This window comes from Pan troglodytes, chromosome 9 (genome assembly GCF_028858775.2).
Source record: "Pan troglodytes isolate AG18354 chromosome 9, NHGRI_mPanTro3-v2.0_pri, whole genome shotgun sequence".
NCBI lineage: Eukaryota > Metazoa > Chordata > Mammalia > Primates > Hominidae > Pan > Pan troglodytes.
Genome location: NC_072407.2, coordinates 53290107 through 53310932, shown reverse-complemented (window position 1 = coordinate 53310932; position 20826 = coordinate 53290107). Strand labels below are relative to the sequence as shown.

The 20826-nt window shown below is 34.5% G+C and overlaps 1 protein-coding gene across 1 annotated transcript in view; it reads right to left on the bottom strand.

The window, feature by feature from the left end:
• Nucleotides 1-20826, bottom strand: part of LOC451709 (NADPH oxidase 4-like) — a 78479-nt gene that overhangs the window by 35920 nt on the left and 21733 nt on the right. Inside the window, exons 3-6 of the mRNA XM_054661779.2 lie at nucleotides 9564-9780; nucleotides 7456-7620; nucleotides 7258-7320; nucleotides 2634-2694 (exon numbers count right to left, since the gene is read on the bottom strand). Coding sequence (XP_054517754.2) covers nucleotides 2634-2694; nucleotides 7258-7320; nucleotides 7456-7620; nucleotides 9564-9780 — 506 coding nt within the window. The remainder of the gene's footprint in view (nucleotides 1-2633; nucleotides 2695-7257; nucleotides 7321-7455; nucleotides 7621-9563; nucleotides 9781-20826) is intronic.

Sequence of the window (20826 nt, the reverse complement as noted above, 5' to 3'; positions counted from 1 at the left end):
AATATGAGACTTGGTACTTCTTTGTCTTGTGCTGCATAGCTGCTTCCCTTGATCCTCCAGCATTCTATAGCTAGGTATAGTTGATTAGTCTTGGAGAGATCATTTATGGAGCTATTTTAAACCTGCTCTTTAGTCCCTGTATGCTGCCAATGCAGAACATATTTCAGCAAGTAAAAAGTCATATTAAATATCTCTAAGTCAGTTTTAAAAAAATAAACCTTTGATATTCAACCTCTTAGGTATCTCTTTGGTATTTCCTATACCTACTGCTCTTAATACCGAGTTTTAATCAATTCTTTTAGAATAAAAACCAATGATTCTTGATTTCGAAGGTAATGCTCCTACTTTTCCTTCAATAGTTGTAATCTCATTGTTGTAAGGCAGCTAAATCTCTTTGAACTAAAGGGTCAGATAATGACATGACTATTTAGGTGTTCTCCGCATGACTGCTTATATTTTTTTCCAAGTCAACAAATATTTCAAGTCAACAACAAAGAAAGTCTATTAATTGAAATGCATCTGACTGGAACTGAACTCTCTGAATAGAATGATCTTGTTTCTCTCAGTGGTGAACTCTCTGAATAGAATGATCTTGTTTCTCTCAGTGGCATAGTACATTAAAAAGGGAGAATAAAATTAACACTATGAAGTGTTCCTGATAGAGATGATTAAAATAGTAAGACATCATTTATTTTAATGAGCTACTGGTAATAGAAAATAACTTTGTGAAAAAACTTGGTAACAATAGCTAATAATAAACCATCAGGAGTTTCTGCTTAATCTTATGAATTAAATTATGTTTTCATTGTATGTTTTCTTTCAGATATAGAATTCTATCAATTTACCATTCATGACTGAATTTAATTCCTACTATATTGGGATTCTCACCAGAAAAGAACTTTCCTTATTCTTTATTTCCAAAACAGTAGAAAAAAAAAAAACACTGTGACAGTATCAACTTATATTGGGCATATTGTGATTATTCATATGTTCATACTCCACCAGTGTATATCTATCAGAAGACAACCATGATCTCTTTTCAATGCTACCATCTGAAAATTATCCATGTAAGCCTGGTTTTTCACGACTCTGAATGAGTTATTACTGCTCAAAGATCTTTTTAATTCACTTAGATGTTTGCCCATTAAATCCTATGTTGCAGATTTCCTTCCTTTTATTTAAGTCTCCAATTCCAAGCTGGCTACCCTTTCTAAAGACATTACATTTTATACATACCACTATTATTTTTTTTAACTCTATGAAATAACCTCCTTATATAAACTATTGTTCTCCTCATTTCAAAACACATCTTTCTTATTATCCAACATCTTATCCTTCCTTGGTTTTTACAGAAATTAGATTCTTCCTTCTAATGCTACCTTCTTAACTTGTGTTCACAAATCCATTACTTCCAATTTCCACCCTCACCCCTCCACTGCCTTCTTTCCCTCTGCCTTTAAGTACCTTCAAGTCTTCCTTTGATTTTAATCTGTCCAACTAGCAACTTAATTAATACCATTTTCATCATAGTGCTTCAAATGCTTCAAAAATTCCCTAAAGTCCCTTGGTTACTCTAATATTTTGCTGAGGCATTCATTCACCAAGCTGGCCCTAAATGGCTTTTCTATGCTGCTACCCAGAACAAAATCTTTGCTTTTGTTTGATTGACTTTGTCTTTGTTTCATTTTGTTTGATTGACTTTGCTTTTGTTTAATTGATTAAAGACTGATTGGATTCATCCTTTCCAAAGAGAGTTAATCATTGTCTTTCCTGATTTTTGGCAACACTGTGACTTTCACTTAAATTACCTACATCTTTCTTCATTTGCCTGACTTCTAAGCTTCAGTTCAAATTCTGTCTTTTCTGTGAAGCTTCTCTTACAGCCCTAGACCACATTTAATCTACATTTTTCTGGTTCCCTACAGATTTTACTTACCAACTCCTTGTTTAGCACCTAAGTATAAGAATATTTAAATTTACTTTTGCATTCATGTTTATATCTGCATTCTTTCCTGCAACAATAACATAACCAACCAACTAACAAGCCAACATTTACTGAGTACTCACTTGTCAGTTATTCTGGCGGGTCAAGGAAATATTAATATAAGAGTGAATAATGTTTCTTTTATTTACTCAAAGCTCTTACTACAATGCATCTCTCAGGTAATAAAAAGTATTTACCAACAGGCCTGCTGTTAAAAGTATCTATTCCAAAGTTACTGTGAAGTTGCTCTATATACTGGAACACCACAAAAAATGTCATGCAAGAACTGGAAGATTTGTGTGATCTCAATATCAGGTGTTGATTATTTTGACTCATGTTTTCTAAGAAACACATTTCAGCATTCCCACTATTGCCAGCACACCTGACAAGTAGGTAGAAACCTATGATTTGCAAGCACACTGAACAATATATTATTAATAATTACTGATATCAAAGGTATTCTGATTGCAAAAATGCATCTTAGAGAAAACATAGATGTCAAAACTGTACAAGCAAAAAAAAAAAAAACAGAACAGCTTGAAACACATACACATCTCTATACATACTGGTAGTTATATTAAAACACATTCAAATTATTACATTCCACTATTTTCAAAGAATGTATCTTAAAACTGTATGTTCTACATACCTGTCCAGTCTCCTATTATTTTAAGATGAACCCCAAATGTTGCTTTGGTTTCAGTTGGACACTAAAAAAAAATACTAGAATCAATTGTGATTAATAATTATATAATATGAAACTATAATTCAATTATAACTTTTATCCTGATAGCAAGTCCCCCATATCAATAGATAACAGGAAGGAACAGACTAAAATCTATATAGATCCTTATTAGTGGAAGAAAAAAAAATCAATGTCAACAGGTCAATAAGACAATCTACATTTCTCCAAAACCCAAAAATACTTATATAAAACAATAAATTACACACGTTAAAATTGCTAGTATATTTCATTTAACTACAAGTCTTGCTAAAACATCTTATAAGTTAAAATATATATAAGAAAAGCCAGTTTTTAATCACAAAGGAAGAAACAAAAACTAATGCTTTTTTGTGTCATTTTCTCCCTAGATAATATATACTTACCCTAACAAATTCCAGGGAAAAAAAATTCTTAACGTGACATTAATTTTCCATGCCCAACAATTATGCTCCTACAGAAATAACTCTATTTCATTCCCTCCCTTAATCCTCAGAAGACATCTGGAGTGGTGAGGGTACCTGGGGAAAGGGATGAGTTGTGGAAGTGTAGGTGAAAAAAGTGCTTATGGTCCCGTATTTAGGAAACCTAGAAAACATCCAGGTAGTCAAAATGAAAGAATAAAATTTAGTTTCCAATAAGAAAAATGAAAAATTTCTTCTTGTTTTCTGGATTCCTACTCACTTATCCTCAATTCCAAAATTTGAATAATGGTTTTTTCATAACTTATTTGGTAACAATACCTGACTTGAATTAATGGGAGGCTAATATTTCTGTGTAAAAATTCACACATAAGCATTGTCCTACAGAATTATCAACTTGTTTGAGATGCTGACTAACATCCTGTTGGATATATTAAGTACGATATGAAATATGCATACCTTTTAAAGTCCATAAATTCTGAATTCTAAAAATGCATCTAAACTAAGGGCTATGGGTAAGGGACCATCTGCCTGTGACTACCCAGCTTTTATCAAGTACCATGTGTCACGGGAAGTGTTAAGTGATTTATTTTCAAAATCTACAATAACTTTACAGAATTGTCTTTTATAGATAAGAAAATTGAGTAATTAAGGCTTAAAATCTGACTTGCCCAATAAAAAGACAAGACAAAATTTGGATCCAGGTCTCTTAATTCTTAATTATTGCAGGTCACTGTCTCTATTAAAGCAAAGATACATAAAATGGGTGAGAGTTGCATAAGAAATCAAATGAAATAGGAGGAAAAAAGGCATGTGTTGATCATTAGAATTGGTATGCCACACTATGAATTAAAAGGAAATGGGGGGGGGTTGCTGAAGTTATGGCACAGGTGAAAGAAAACGGCAGTGGAAGGGCCCTGTGATTAGTGATTGGGTTACATAAAGCAAGTCCAAGACTTCAGAGCTCACTGAGTTGACTAGTTAATGTAGGTCTTGTAGGAATGCTATAAGGAGAGAAATTAATGAAGATAAAGGTACTGTATCTTATGTTAACAACTCATTAGGCAAAAAGGAAAGGTAGCCTGAAAAATCAGTGAAAACACTAAATATAAAGGTAGGTATTGTTACTGGTTCGTAATAAACTATGAACAAACTAAAAGCACATAATCTATGTCCAAGGTTTGGAATTAATGTACCATGGAATGTCCAAGCTACTACTTTACAATCAGTGTTTCTTATAGGATTATTACTGCTAACAGTAGTATAAAATATTAAAATTGAAATATTTTAAATAACATTGTTTAAACATTTGTATTATTAAAATTATTTTATTTTATTTATAAGTGTGATTCTGTACTTAATTGTTTTATTTGCATTGTAACTTTTGTTGTTGTTGTTGTTGTTGAGAGTTGAGTCTCACTCTGTCACCCAGGCTGGAGTGCAGTGGCGCGATTTTGGCTCACTGCAACCTCTGCCTCCCGGGTTCAAGCGATTCTCCTGCTTCAGCTTCCCAAGCAGCTGGGATTACAGGCGTGTGCCACCATGCCCAACTATTTGTCTTGTGTTTTTACTAGAGTTTGGGTTTCACAATGTTTCCCAGGCTGGTCTCAAACTCTTGGCCTCATATGTGAACATTGATGCAAAAATCCTCAATAAAATACTGGCAAAACGAATCCAGCAGCACATCAAAAAGCTAGCTAGACTGCTAGCAAGACTAATAAAGAAAAAAAGAGAAAAGAATCAAATAGACACAATAAAAATAATAAAAGGGATATGACCACTGATCCCACAGAAATACACACTACCATTACAGAATACTATAAACACCTCTACACAAATAAACTAGAAAATCTAGAAGAAATGGATAAATTCCTCAACACATACACCCTCCCGAGACTAAACCAGGAAGAAGTTGAATCCCTGAAAAGACCAATAACAGGCTCTGAAATTGAGACAGTAATTAACAGCCTACCAACCAAAAAAAAGTCTAGGATCAGACAGATTCACAGCCAAATTCTACCAGAGGTACAAAGAGGAGATGGTACTATTCCTTCTGAAACTATTCCAATCAATAGAAAAAGAGGGAGTCCTCCCTAACTCATTTTATGAGGCCAGCACCATCCTGATACAAAAGCCTGGCAGAGACACAACAAAAAAAGAGAATTTTAGACCAATATCCCTGATGAACACTGATGCAAAAATCCTCAATAAAATACTGCAAACCGAATCCAGCAGCACATCTAAAAGCTTATCCACCAAGATCAAGTTGGCTTAATCCCTGGGATGCAAGGCTGGTTCAACATATGCAAATCAACAAATGTAATCCATCACATAAACAGAACCAAAGAGAAAAAACCACTTGATTATCTCAATAGATGCAGAAAAGGCCTTCAAAAAAATTCAACAGCCCTTCATGCTAAAAATTCTCAATAAACTAGGTATTGATGGAAGGTATCTCAAAATAATAAGAGCTATTTATAACAAACCCACAGCCAATATCATACTGAATGGGCAGAAACTGGAAGCATCCCCTTTGAAAACTGGCACAAGACAGTGATGCCCTCTCTCACCGCTCCTATTCACCATAGTGTTGGAAGTTCTGGCCAGGGCAATCTGAAGTAAATTTCTTATGAACCCAGGATTAGGCAAAACTTCTTAAGTTATTTAAGTAAAGACAAACTTACTTGTGTATTTTCTCCCTTTTCAATCATTCCCTTCTATTTTCATGTTACCAATTTCATGTATATGGGATGTATAGATGCAGACAGATGGGAACATGTTTTACAACATGCTTTACAACATGTTCCCATCTGTCTGCATGTATACATACCATATATATAAAATAGTTTTGCTATCTTTCTTAAGTATACATTTAAACATGTGGTCTCTGCTCTCAATTATCTTTCTTAGAAAATGAATAAAGTCCAAATATCCAACATCAATGAGAATATTAAATAAATTACAGTACTTTCCTACTGTGAAATATTATACGGTCATTAACATGAATGAGGCACATACAGTAATATGGAAAGATGTCCATCACATGTAGTTGAGTGAAAGGAGCCAGTTACAAAACAATATGATCCAGCAAATAAATGTTAGAAACTCATGTATGCAGAAGCTTATGGGAAAATATCTGGAAAGATATATGTCAAACAGTAGAGAAAAGGATTGGAAAGTGGGGAAAATTTTTTTTAAGTTTCTATTTTATTTTATATCTGTGAATTGTCTAAATGTTTATAATGAACTCATGCTATTTTTATAATAATATTAAATGATATGCTGACTAGCTAATCATATTTGATGGTGTCCATTATTTAGCTAGATGCCCTCCCATGCCATTATTTACTCCATTTGATTTTTCTAATTTTACTTCCCATTCTCTCTCCCATTACACTGGATTTTACCTTTTCTAAACACTGCCTGTTTTGTTTAATGCTTCCACCTCAACCCAGAGTATCCGTATTTCCCCTAAATTCCATCTCCAAAGAAAATTGTGCATATATTAGATTTCCATATACATTAAAATACTCCATAAAAGGAGAAAAGTAAATATTCAAGAAATTATATATATATATAAAGTTTCTTTTTTGAGACAAGGTCTCACTGTCTTGCCCAGGCTGGAGAGCACTGGTGGGATCAAGGCTCAATGAAACCTCAAACACTGGGGCTCAAGCAATCCTCCTGCCTCAGCCTTCCTAGTAGCTGGGACTACAGGTGTGTACCACCACACCTGGCTTTTTTATTTATTTATTTACTGTAGAAACGGGGTCTCCTTATGTTTCGCAGGCTGGTCTTAAAATCCTGGGCTCAAGTGGTCTTCCTACCTTGACCTCCCAAAGTGCTGGGATTACAGGCATGAGTCACGGTGCTTGGCCTGTATTTTGAATCAACAAGCTTTAATATGTTTTAATACATTACTTCCTGAATTGTAAGGTGTCAAAAAATAATAAAGAGTAGTTACAAAGTTCTTGAGCAGATAACTATTTTCCTTGTAAAAAGATGGCTTACTTAAACATCAAGAATGCTATGATAGCCTTGAGTACCTTTTAGAATGAGACAGGACACAAAAAAAGAAAAAGATGCATAGCACCCTACAAATGTGAAAAAGCATGAGATATGTTTCTTACCATTGTGAGGGTAAATGGATGATTTTCTAATGCAGATACACTGGGACAATGTAGAGTAATATACTAAAAAGCAACAAATGGATAAGTTTTAAATGACCAATTAAGAATTTCAACTATTTCAATGATGCTATGTTTGCTAAATTCCAAAAATTACATAAGGATAAAGGCTACTTAAAAAGTTGCTGACCACTGACTCACCTGACCAGGTCTTGCTTTAAAATTTTCTTTGACCATTCGGATTTCCATGACATCTGAGGGATGACTTATGACCAAAATGATGGTGACTGGCTTATTGCTCCGCATATACCTGTAAAGTCTTTCGGCACAGTACAGGCACAAAGGTCCAGAAATCCAAAGCCAAGTCTAAGACAAATTTTTGAAAATATACTTCAAGAAATACTCGTATTGTAGAAATCTACACCCTGCCCAATTGCTTATTGCATACATTACAGTAATAGTATTTTAATTTGTATTTTAAATAAGAAAACATAATAAATGAGTAAAAAATAATAGATGCTCACTATCATTCAAACAAACAAAAGTATAAAATAAAACAAAGTAATATCAAGACCCTGCCCTCATTCTCATGCTCTGGGTGTAACTATCCATGAACAAACAAGTGTATATTATTTCATACACCTTTCTATGCCTACAGATATGTAATGTATATACACAACATATTTAATAAAAGAATAAAGGGAAGTTAACAATCTCCGATAAATCTGGGGATAATTTTAGAAATAAAGTAACAGTCTAATGTTTATTAAATAAGAAAACCCTAGATTTTTAATGTACATAGTGTATATGCATAATATACATACATATAATATGTGTATATATGTTAAATATGTATAGCACATATGTTTAAAAATGCAATATGCTAGGCATGTTGTTTACCACTTACTTTTATATAATCTAATAAGAACATAAAATAATATTTATAATTTGGAAACCATGACAATTTTGAATATGTGTTGCATGGTTAGCCCTGATCCCAGGATACATGCAAACTTTGGGAAGTGCAGAAGCCTATGTGGCTTACTGTTCTCTTAAAATTACACACTTTATCTTTCACGTCCCTTTGAGGCCTCCGACTAAAACTTGTCTTAATGGTCATTTTTTAAAGCCTCACTTTAGTTGTTTCAAATCTTCCTTCTTTCATGCAGACAGATCATGCCTCTTCTGCATATAATAACATTTAGCCCCACACTGTGTTATGAGTAGCATTGCAAGACAAGGTCTGCAATGTAGCAGCCTTGCACCTTTGAGATAATCACTTACTCTTTGAGTGTCAGGTCCCACATGAGCAAAACGGGAGTCACCATACCTGCCCTGTCTAATATTTGTGAATATTATGTGAAACTCAGAAAAGTTCTGAAAATTATAGAGACTAGTAGGGATCTAGAGGATTATTATTAATAATAATAAACACATGACTAATACACTATTCCAAAGTCATCTACAAATTCATTCTAGCTTTTGACTTCTCTTTCATCTCTTCCAATAGAGACATTTGTCATCACTATTTCCTACTTCCACTTTTTATAGATGAGGAATAAACGGTGTAATTTGCATGGGGGTAGTTCTCACAGGCACAGAGGAAGATAAGGGCCCTTATTGAACTAATTGCTGAATACTTATGGACGTTTACCAGGAGCAAGCATATTAGTCAAAGACCTGTGTTTACATGCTTCCTCTGCCACTTACTGGTTTGGAGACTTTGATTAAGGTAAGTACAATTTCTTTATCAGAAAATTGAGGGTGATATTAATTACCTCAAATAGTCATTGCGAATATTGCAAGAAACATTCTGTATGTCTAGTAAGTGTTCTGTATTAGGCATACAGGACATTTTAGCACAATGCCTGGCAGATAATATTAAGCATTCAATCAACTGATTTTGCTATTTACTATTTACAATATTATACATAATATTATAATACAATAAAATAATAATTTGTGGTATTGGTGGTAGTTTTTTTACTACTATTTTTATTATTCAATCAGCTTGCCTCAAATGATGGGAAAAATATTTGTCATCTCTTGGCTGCAAGCACCAGTGCTGTTGTATGCAAAGCTCATATGGTCAGTTAAGTAGAAATGTTATATATCCTCTAATATCATAGATATTTTGCATTCAACTGTCAGGTACCTGTAATGGAATAATAGGTACTAACTTACTGTTGAAACATCCTGAAATATCCTATTATGCATGAATATATAGCTTGAAAAACACATTTATATGTGATGTTGATCAGTCAAATGGAAACAAACTTTGTGGAGATCAAACACAAAATTAATCTGACCTGTGGAAAATTAGCTTGGAATCTGGGCTCTTCCATACAAATCTTCACAAATGTGTTCTGGGTAAACTCTTCCAGTTTTGAAAATCCTTCAGGGAAAGGTTCATGAAAATGTTCTGAGAAATACTCTGGTAAGGAAATATTCTGAGAGCTGGTTCGGTTAAGACTGATGCAGCCGGGAGGGTTGGTATCTAAATTAGTTTGATACTTCAGCAGCCCTCTAAAATTAAATTAAAAAAAAACAAACAGAGAACTGAAAAGATTTGAGATCAGGGGACATGGTAAAAGAAAATAATGTCTTTTTTTTTGTTTTTGTTTTTTGGTTTTTTTTTGCTAACTTTACACGACATTTATCCAAAAAGTGTTCCTTATGTATTATGTTTAGGAGAAATTGAAAAATCTTAAAAACTTTTAAGAAATTCTTATCTATAGGACTAAAACAAAAATTTTGGCACTCCAAACAAATGCTATAAATATGTGGTAGAGAAGAATACATGCAATCTCTCCAGGCATTGTTGAATTTGACGGTCTTTACTTCAAGACTATTAGGCATTCATACAATCACATACAAGTTTTCACTTCAATAAACAGTATAATGAGGAATATTTTGCTAGATCTCCAAACATAAGGGAAAAATACAGGGAACATATTTATCTTGGCCAAGCCTGGATAAAACAAGCCTTGTGGATTTGCAGAGAAATGTTAAACAGAAATAACTGGAACTGGAAGTTTGTCTCTCCTATGGTCTGAAAACAATGTATATACAGCAATCAGTCCCTAAATCTGTTTACTTTTCAATTTCTCCATAGACAGAACCACATAAAAAGTTCAAAATAATAAATCAGGCAGGAGAGCCCACACCATAAAAATCTCATTCTGATTATTTCTTATTTTGTGAGAAACCAAGACAAACAATTCAACTTTCTGTGACCTGCCTTTCTTGTCAAGAAGTGGTTAACATCTACCTCGTAGGGATAATGCATAAAATGACAGATTGTACACAGCATCAACAAGGTCACTGCTGCATAAGCAAGTATTGCATGACAAAGTAAGATTTGGAAATGCTTGAAAATTTTGCAGTATATTTTATTATTTTAAAGAATGCTAAGGAAAAATTTATTTCCAAGATTATCTGTTTTTGGTGGGCTTACAGTACAAGCTTTTTAAACTATCTTTCATGCTCCCAAATACTTAATTTTAGCAGTTTAATTGCCTGAGGTCAGGAGTTCGAGACCAGCCTGACCAACATGGAGAAGCCCCGTCTCTACTAAAAAACACACAAAATTAGCCAGGTGTGGTGCTGCATGCCTGTAATCCCAGCTACTTGGGAGGCTGAGGCAGGAGAATTGCTTGAACCCGGGAGGCGGAGGTTGCAGTGAGCCTGAGATCGCACCATTGCACTCCAGCCTGGACAATAAGAGCGAAACTCCATCTCAAAAATAAATAACGGCTATGATGCTTTTACAAAAATAATATTTTTAAATAAAAACTGTATAATGATACTAAGAGATCCATATATGAAGGTTAGGAAGGCAATGACCAGGCCAGTCTCTGGTTGTATTCACCATCTCCTCATCCTGATCACGTTCCTTTCTTCCCTCTTTGGTTATGCTCACTTCCTTTTATAAATTTTATTTTCTTCCTTAAAACTAGTCATCATGAAGTCATTAGGGAGCCTTCAGTACACGTCAGGGGCATGCATTACATGACATCATAGTAGACCACACACAAACATACGTTTTTTTTTAAAGTAATACAGTAGATATAGCCTATGTATGAGATAAATTGATAAATATTATACAAAATTGAGCCACATTTTTGTCACTAATCATTTATAAGTTTCTAGTCACACAATACAATTGCTGGGATATTATACTTAGACAACCTATGAATTTGATTCAGCTTTCTTTACATTAATAATTTACCCAAACCTTTTGCTCCTATTGGCCATCGGAAGGATAGTGACTGATAGCTAAGTAGGTAAAAAACCCCAAGCATTTATTCTACTGGCCAAAAGTTGAACAGACATGAGCATAATGCACTTAGCACTACTTCAATGGTTCTTCAGAATTCAACAGAGTCAAATCTGGCTCCTAACACTCCAGAAACTCATGATCTAGTTTGGAAGATATCTTCAAAGAAGGTGAACATAAGTCAGACTACAGACACTAACTGGAGTAGTGTTTTAATAATAGCTTAGTAATGTATGGAAAACACCAGGTCTAGCCCAGAGAAATTTATATGCATTTTACATTATCCTCACAAAAACTGCATGAACTAGGATCATTATTCCCATTTTAAAATTTAAAAATAAAAGTATTTTAAAAGATAAAATAATACCCCAGTGTCACACAGTTGATAAGTAGCAGGGCCAAGATTTGAATTCAGATCTGATTCAAATTCTATGCTCTTCACCTCTCATGATATATCACATTAGTTCACTGAATCCTCACAACATAACTCTGAGAAAGGTAAGGAAGGGGGAAGATTAATACTTGCTAAGAAAGTATCACATCAGTAATTTTTAGAACATCTATTTCTCATTTAAACTTCAAAACAAAATAATCATACAAGGTAAGTATTTTTATTTCTATTACACAGATGAGAAACCTAAGGCTTTCATTCAGGTAAGAGATTAACTAAGTATAGTCAAAGCACAGGGTTCAGAAACCTACCTAGCTCACTCCATGCCCCTATGTCATGCAAAGCAAATCAGATGGTTAAAGAGGTAGACATTGTAAAAGGGGTTCAAAATAAACAACAGTCAGATTGTGTGTGTGTGTGTGTGTGTGTGTTGGAATGGGGCTGCTTATAATTTAGGGTCCTAACACCAGGCAAATAAATGTCGTTAATCCCTTCTCCTGTCATAACATTCAAGTGAACATAACTCTACCATGCTCTAGGTCCTTAGAGTAGTGAATGTTGTTACTATACAGTAAAGTTCTTCAGGCCAGCCCAATCAAACAGTTATGCTGTTCTTGGCACATAAAGTGGCACGTATTATTCTAAAATTCCTTTTAATTTTGAGAGCTTTGTATTATGTTCAGCTACACTCAAGATAAATAGCATAGGCCATCTCTGTCCTAAAACCCCATTAAAACTGTCCTTACTTTGTCTTCTTTTTTTACTTTCAGATTTCAAGCTTTATTTCAAGACTATAGTAATAAAAACAATATGGTATATGCATAAAAACACAAAAAACAAACAGAATAGAGAGCTCAGATTACTTTGTCTTAGTTGTAACTGTTGCCACCAAAGAAATGTAGATAAGATCTAAAGACAGACAATGATAAAATCATTCATCAAAAAAAAACTCAAGTATGACATCCCAGGTCATTTGGCTGTAATTAGGTGGTGAAGGTACTGAAAGTTCACCGGAAGGCAGGTTTTTAACTCAGTATTGAAAGGCCACCTACTGGTTTAAAAAAAAAAAAAAAAAGAAAAGAAAACTTGTATGGTAAAGATCAGTGGCCTTAGATTAGGAGTACTTAAGTATCTCCCAACACAACAATGTCAGTCTGCAGAGCTGGGACTGAAAGCCCAGTTAGTCTGATTCCAAAGTCCGTGCTCCTTCCTCTGTACCAGGCCTATTCCCCTTGCAGAATATCCACACTACTTTATGGACAATCTTTAAATTGAAGACCAATGTATACATTGAGCAAAATTTGATGGCTTTATATGGCTATAGACTTAGAAACGGAGGGAGCATGTTTTATCAAACCAATAATTTTATGTGTTATTTTTCAAGCTCAATTGAATGCAATAACTTACTTTTTCACTGTATGAGTAAAGATTAAAAGTGCTCATTTCTTTGGTATTAGTGCAGAATTTCTTAGAATTCTTATATTTGAAGGCCATTATAACAATCTTTTTCTAAAGAATATTGAAAAGGAATGTAGACTAGATATTAAGGATATTTGGATTGATAGAAAAAATCTGATATTATCTCTCTAATCCATTTACTTCACTGTGGCCACATTTATTAAAATTTGAGGCACGTGTTCTATATGATTTTTATGGTATTTTAAATTCCTGGTACCTTTATTTATTTTAGATGCATGCCTTTCTTTAAAGTAGAATGAAATCTTCTCAAATGTAACAGAACCCACTTAAGATAACACAAAGCTCTGTGTCTATTTGCCAAACAATACTGCCCCTGCTTCTTGCCCTACACTGCCACTGTGATATAGCTCATTTAGACATATTATTTTATTAATTTTGGAAGCTTATTAGTTTCAATATTATGGTCACTGCCTTCAAAGTCATGCACAGTCTAGAGCAGCACTGTCCAATAGAGCTTTCTGTGATAGTGGAAATGGTCTAAGTCTCTGATGACCAACATAGTAACTATTAGAGAAAAGTGGCTATGGAGCAATTAAATTTGGCTAGTACAGGTGAAGAACTGAATTCTTAATACTACTTCACTTTAATTTAAATTGAATAGCCACAGCACAGATATAATGGATCAAATCAAACATAAAACCAAAAATGATCATTAAAAAGGGCAAAATGATTAATGCCATATAAACATATGATAACCTCTTGAGAGTAGAGATGGGTAATGAACTTTGATTATAAAATTCCAGAAAAGCTTCACAGAGAAGAAGGCAGCTGAAGGATGTAGAGATTCCAGGGGTTAGAGAATAGGAGAATGGCATTCCAATATGAGGAAGCCAGATGCACAAAGGTACTTGGTTTATTCCTAAATAAGCAGAAGGGATCATGTCTTATGCATTTATCCCTTATACATTCACACTCACTGCCAAACCTCAGCATCCCTCTAATACTTTTCTTGCACATAATAGATCTCTAATGCATTTCTAGTGAATTGATTTTAAAAGCAAACAATAAACACATAATTTGTTTTAATATAGCAAATCATGTAGGAATAAAAAAGACAGCATTCTTGTATGTATTGTTGTAGCTTTAATAAATAAATGCTAAATAATTTTAAAGCAAAAAACAAGAAGGGAAAAAGATATTAGTGAATGGTAAACAGAGAGTCTTGCCAAGTTATAATGACATGGTGAGGGATGAGGAAAGGAGGTGCACAGACTATGTGGAAATATAAGTGTTTATTATTAATTTTTTAAGTTTCATTGTATGATGTTCCAAGGAGAAATTTTGAAGTATCTGTGGAATGTCTAGTGTTCTCCTATCATGAGAAATAAAGGATTTTATGGAGTTTCAAAATTGTTTCTGCATTCAAAAAGATCTTAACATGTGCTATCAAACATTCAACCATGTTTCAAAGTTGTAGGTTTCTTTTTTTTTCCCTTGTTTCCCTCAAGAGACATTATAGTTATCCTATCTGGGTTTTTTTGTTTGTTTGTTTTGCTTTCTGTTTGTTTCTTTGTTTTTAATACCCGGCTGTGACAAAGTCTTATAAAATAATACAATACATTAAATGAATCCTAATAAGTAATAACATGATTTTATGGCAATCAAAACATGATTTTACGGCAAAAGATAAATATTACAAAATACCACATCTGACAAAAGGACAATGCCAGAATCATCCCTACTTTAATTTCATGTTAAAAAATATCCCACAAATGCAGTGTCACTTATGTGACCTTTATATTTGTGGTATTTTAATCTATTTTGAAGGAGGAGAAAAAAATTCTTATCCCTTAGGAACCTACTTTTTTTCCTAATATTTTATAACATGATTTTTTTTCTTTATGGTAAAAATATATCTTGATTCTGACAGTTATTTTTATTTTGCTTCAAGTACAAAGAAAAAGAGTTTAATTCAAAAAATAAAATCAAATTGTATATTTTAAAAGTTATTGCAGTTCTCTAACTTCTGTAGACTCCACTAGAATGTGCACTTCTTAAAGTCAAGGGTTTATCCTGCTCCACTGCTATTTTTCTACTGCCTAAAATAGTGCTTATGACTTATAATAAGTGCTCAATAAATATTCATTGATTAACTTAGTGACCAGAAGTGTATAAACAACTTTTGTTGTGATTGTTGTTGAAACACGTGATTGGGGAGTCATCTGGTTTTAACAGATATTTGAGCTCATTTTCAGCCTTCAAAAAGGAGGTCTATATTTTAGCAAATGGCATGTAGTAACATGACAGTTATTAAGTAACAAACAGTAACATTAAGTAACAGACAGTTATCAAGAGAGTCAAGTCTACTTGCTAGGTGCATTTAGAAGTGGAGTGCTGTCCTAAACTACAGATCCAGTGTGCCTCAGGAAATCCTAAGTATCTGGGTACCCACCCTACCAAAGCTTGTACTCCCACCCCTCTTTGTTTCTCTGGCCTAACAGAGTTCTTGCCTCTGCATTCTTTCCTGGCTCTTGCCTTTGATAGCTAAGAGTACTGCCATCTGCAGCTTAACCACAGCAGGAATTGTGTCTAGCTCTTACTGGTGGGGTGGTCCAAGCTTACAAGATAGGAATAACATCATGTGTTTGTAATCTGTGCAGGTGCACCGGACCTTGCTCTTTAGAAAGACCCTGCTATTGGTTCACTGCTCTGTTGTCATCATCTTCAAATGCTTAATAATTTTTTGATCAAGGAATCCCACATTTCATTTTGCAGTGGGCCCTGCAAATTAAGTAGCTGATTCTGCCACAATCTCTGTGCAGCTGACTAATGTATAGCCTAGGGTCTTAAGGGCTTAGGATCAACATTTACAACTTCCTTGAGTACCTGAAGTAAAATAGGTCATTTCCCTAAGTTTCCTTAACTCAAAAAGAGAAATAGTACCTGTTCCTCTCTACTTCACAGGTATATAAAAGGAAGAGCTTTGACCCCTTGCAAAGAAAAAAAAATGTAAGCATCCATTACTTCTCAGTATTTCTTCAGCTTTCATGCTTCACTAAAATGACAGTGGAGGATAAAATATTTATTTCATGTTTCAGAAAAACAGTACTATACTGAAAATATTTATTAAATAAATACAGTCCTTTTTCCTTCTCCTTTCCCCCAACTTTCTCATCTTATAATACCAGCTGTAAACACTGGCTAATATAAAAAAGTTCCCTGCAGAAAAACTGAGATAAAAATTATGTGAAAAAGTATTTGGTCTATCTCCAAAACTGGGGAAAAAATAAACTCGCAGCTTGGAAGTTTAAGAAAATCCATTAATATATACAACTTATAGCATAAATGACTTCACATACATAAAAATGCTCTGTATATACTATATCTATGTATATAAGCAGACATATATACATACAAACTATAGAAATATAAGGCATCTTTAATGGGGAAAATATCACATGACCTTAATCCCTACTGCCAACTGGCTTACAGCATAAAATATCAACAAATGTGAATAAACCATAAGATCTTAGTCCATAATTACTATAGAGAAATACTACTTTTTACATAAAATTTAAAAATCCAATGAATAAAAAATTGGAAGTTGGCAAACAAAATTGGAAGTTGGCAAACAAAATTGGAAGTTGGCAAACAAAAGATATAAAGGTAAAAAAACTTTATATCTTAAAGATCATAGTTATATAGGACATTGTATTTATTAACATATTGAAAATATGTAAATATTATGGAGGAGAAGAATTTGGATTCCATCTAAGAGAGATCTAATTATTCAATAATATTTTTCACCCCATATATTTAAGTGAAAAATTGAAGAACTAAAAAGTGAAATAAAACAATTCAGAAGAGCTGGGTCTGAGCATGCTGGATCAAGCCTGTAAACCCAGCACTTAGGGGCTGAGGTGGGAGCATTACTTGAGGCCAGACTTTTGAGACCAGCCTGAGCAACACAGAAAGACCATGTCTCAAAAAAAATAAAATAAAATAAAATGAAATAAAGTAAAATAAGAGGCATGGGTTTTTTTTTTCTTTCAGAATTTTTAGCCACAGAGCTGCATAAAGACCCCGAACAAAAATGTGCCAGTCTACAATATAATCAACATAGTTAAGATTTAAAAGCTAATTCCTTTGGCATGGGAATCAATATACTAGTTGCCATAATAACTAATTACCTAGATAAGACTAAATATACATGATAGTTACAAAATGACAGTCCAAGTTATAGTTAAACAAATTTAGAGATTATCCTTTATTGTCATCTGTAATGCCTTGATACTTGAGGAAAATTGGAAGAGCCTAGAAGGACAACACATTCCTAGCTTCAACTAATTAATGCAATTCAGCTTCATCCAGTAAATACTGAGTGAGTGATATGTGAAAGGGATTCCCTGCATAAAGATGGGTAATAAACACTCCTATCCCCAATACCACTCTAGTTTACCTAGAATATGGCACAATGTTCTATTTTATTTTTCTTTTTAGGGTTGGAACTCACAGATACATAAGGAGGTTAGGGAGAAGAGAACTCAGTGTTGCCCTGTTACAATGAAAAGCAACACCAGGAAGAACTCAGCCAGAGCCCACAGAGGGAGCATTTAGACCCAGTCCTAGCCAAAAAGGAATTGCCCATTCCAGCAGTCAAAACCTAAGCCCCAGCAAGCCTTGCCATTTTGGGCTAAAGTGCTCTGGGATTGTAAATAAACTTGAAAGGCAGTCTAGGTTTAAAGGACTGAAATTCCTTGCAAGTCCTGGTGCTGTACAGGGCTCACAGCCAGTGACATGGAGGGCACACACCCCAGTGAGACACTAGCCAGAGCAGCCAAGAGAGTGCTTGCACCACCTCTCTACCAAGCTCAGGCAACACAGCTCACAGTTCTGGGAGAGACCTCTTCCTTCTGCTTGAAGAGAGGAGAGGGATGAATAAAGAGGACTTTGTCCTGCCTCTGGGATGCCAGCTCAGCCACTGTAGGATAGGGCCCTGGGCCCTGATTCTAGGCACTAACTGTCGAATGACATTTCAAGATACACCCTGGGCAAGCAAGAAACTTGCTGCCTTGAAGAAAAGGACCCAGTCCTGGCAAGATTAATCATCTTCTGACTAAAGAGCCATTGGCCCTTGAATAACCAGCAGTGGTACCCAGGCAGTACTAGCCATGGGCCTTGGGTGAGACTGAGAGATGTTCTGGCTTTAGGTGTGAGCCAGCAAATTCCCAACTGTGGTTGTTATGGAGAGGGACTCCTTCTACATGAGAAAAGGAAAGGGAAGAGTGAATGGGACTTTGTCTTGCAGGTTACATACCACTTCAGCCACAGTGGGGTAGAGCACCAAGCAAGGTTCCCTGATTCCAGGCATTGGCTCTCAGATGACATTTCTTGACACTCCCTGGGCCAGAGGGGAATGCATTATCCTGAAGTAAAAGTCCCAGGCCAGGAAGCATTCACTACAAGCTGACTGAGGAGCCCTTGGGCCTTGAATGAACATAGGCAGTAGCTACGCAGTACCTCACTGTGGGCCTGAGGTGGGTTATATTGGTTGCAAGCCTCATTGTAACCACAAATCAGAAAACATACAACAGATACATAAAAAATAGAAAAAGAAGAAATTAAAACATACCCCCTCACCAAAAGGAAGACAGGATGGAAGGAAAGAAGAAAGAGAAGACCACAAAACAATCAGAAAGCAAATAAGAAAATGGTACCAGAAAGGCCATACTTATCAGCAATTACATAGAATGTCAATGAAATAAACCATCCAATCAAATGACATACAGTGGTTGAATGGAGAAACAAAAAGACCCAACGATCTGCTGGTTACAAGAAACACACTTCACCTATGAAGATACATATAGACTGAAAATAAACAGATGGAAAAACATATTCCATGCCAATGGAAACCAAAAAGGAAGAGGAGAAGCTATACTTAATATCAGACAAAATAGATTTCAAGACAAAAACCATAAGAAGAGACCAAAAAAAATCAAATCATATTGTAATAAAGGGGTCAATTCAGCAAGATGATATAACAATTGTAAATATATATACACCCAAAACTGCAGCACACAAAAATGTAAAGCAAATATTATTAGGGCTAAAGAGAGAGAGAGAGACTAAAATACAACAGTAGTTGGAGAATTCAACATTCCACTTTTAGCATTGGACCGATCTTTCAGACAGAAAATCAAGAAATAAACATCAGACTTAATCTGCACTATAGACCAAATGGACCTAATAAATATTTACAGAACATTTTATCCAATGGCTGCAGAACACAGATTCTTCTCCTCAGCACATGGGTCATTCTCAAGGATCATATGTTAGCTAACAAAAAAGTCTCAAAACATTCAAAAACTTGAAATAATATCAAGCACCTTTCCTGACCACAATGGAATAGAACTAGAAATCAATAAGAGGAATTTTGGAAACTATACAAATACACAGAAATTTTACTATATACTCCTGATAACCAGTGAGTCAATGATGAAATTATTGAGGAAATTTTCAAACTTTTTGAAATGCATGATAATGGAAATACAACATACCAGAAGAATGAAACTTGATCTCTATCTCTTCCTAAATTAAAAAAATCAAAATTGATTGAAGACTTCATCTAAGACCTGAAACTATGAAACCTCTAAAAGAAAACACTGGGGAAACTCTCCAGGACATTGGACTGGGCAAAGATTTCTTGAGTAATATCCCACAAGCAAAGACAATCAAAGCAAAAATAGACAAATGGAATTACATCAAATTAAAGAGCTTCTGCACAGCAAAGGATACAATCAACAAAGTAAAGATCTGACCCAAAGAATGGGGGAAAATATTTGCAAACTATCCATATGACAAGAGATTAATAACCAAAATACATAAATAACTCAAATAGTTCTGTAAGAAAAAAATCTAATAATCAGATTTAAAAATGGGCACAATATCTAAATTGACATTTCTCAAAAGACATACAAATAGCAAACAGGTGTATGAAAAGGTGCTCAACATCACATCATCAGATAAATTCAAAGTAAAACTACAATGTGATATTATCTCACCACAGTTAAAATGGCTTTTATTGAAAACACAGGCAACAACCGATACTGGTGAGAACGTGGAGAAAAGGGAACCCTCATACACACTGTTGGTGGGAATGTAAGTTAGCATAACCCTTATGGAGAAAACTTTGGAGGTTCCTCAAAAGACTAAAAACAGAACTACCATATGACCCAGCAATCCTATTGCTAGGTATATACTCAAAAGAAAAGAAATCAGTATATTGAAGAGATACCTGCACTTGCATGTTTATTGTAGCACTATTCACAATAGCCAAGATTTTGAAGCAAACTAAGTGCCCATCAACAGATAAATGGATAAAGAAAATGTGCTACATATAACAACGGTGTACTATTCAGCCACAAAAAAAGGAGATCCTCTCATTTTCAACGACGTGGGTGGAGCTGAGGTCATTGTGTTAAGT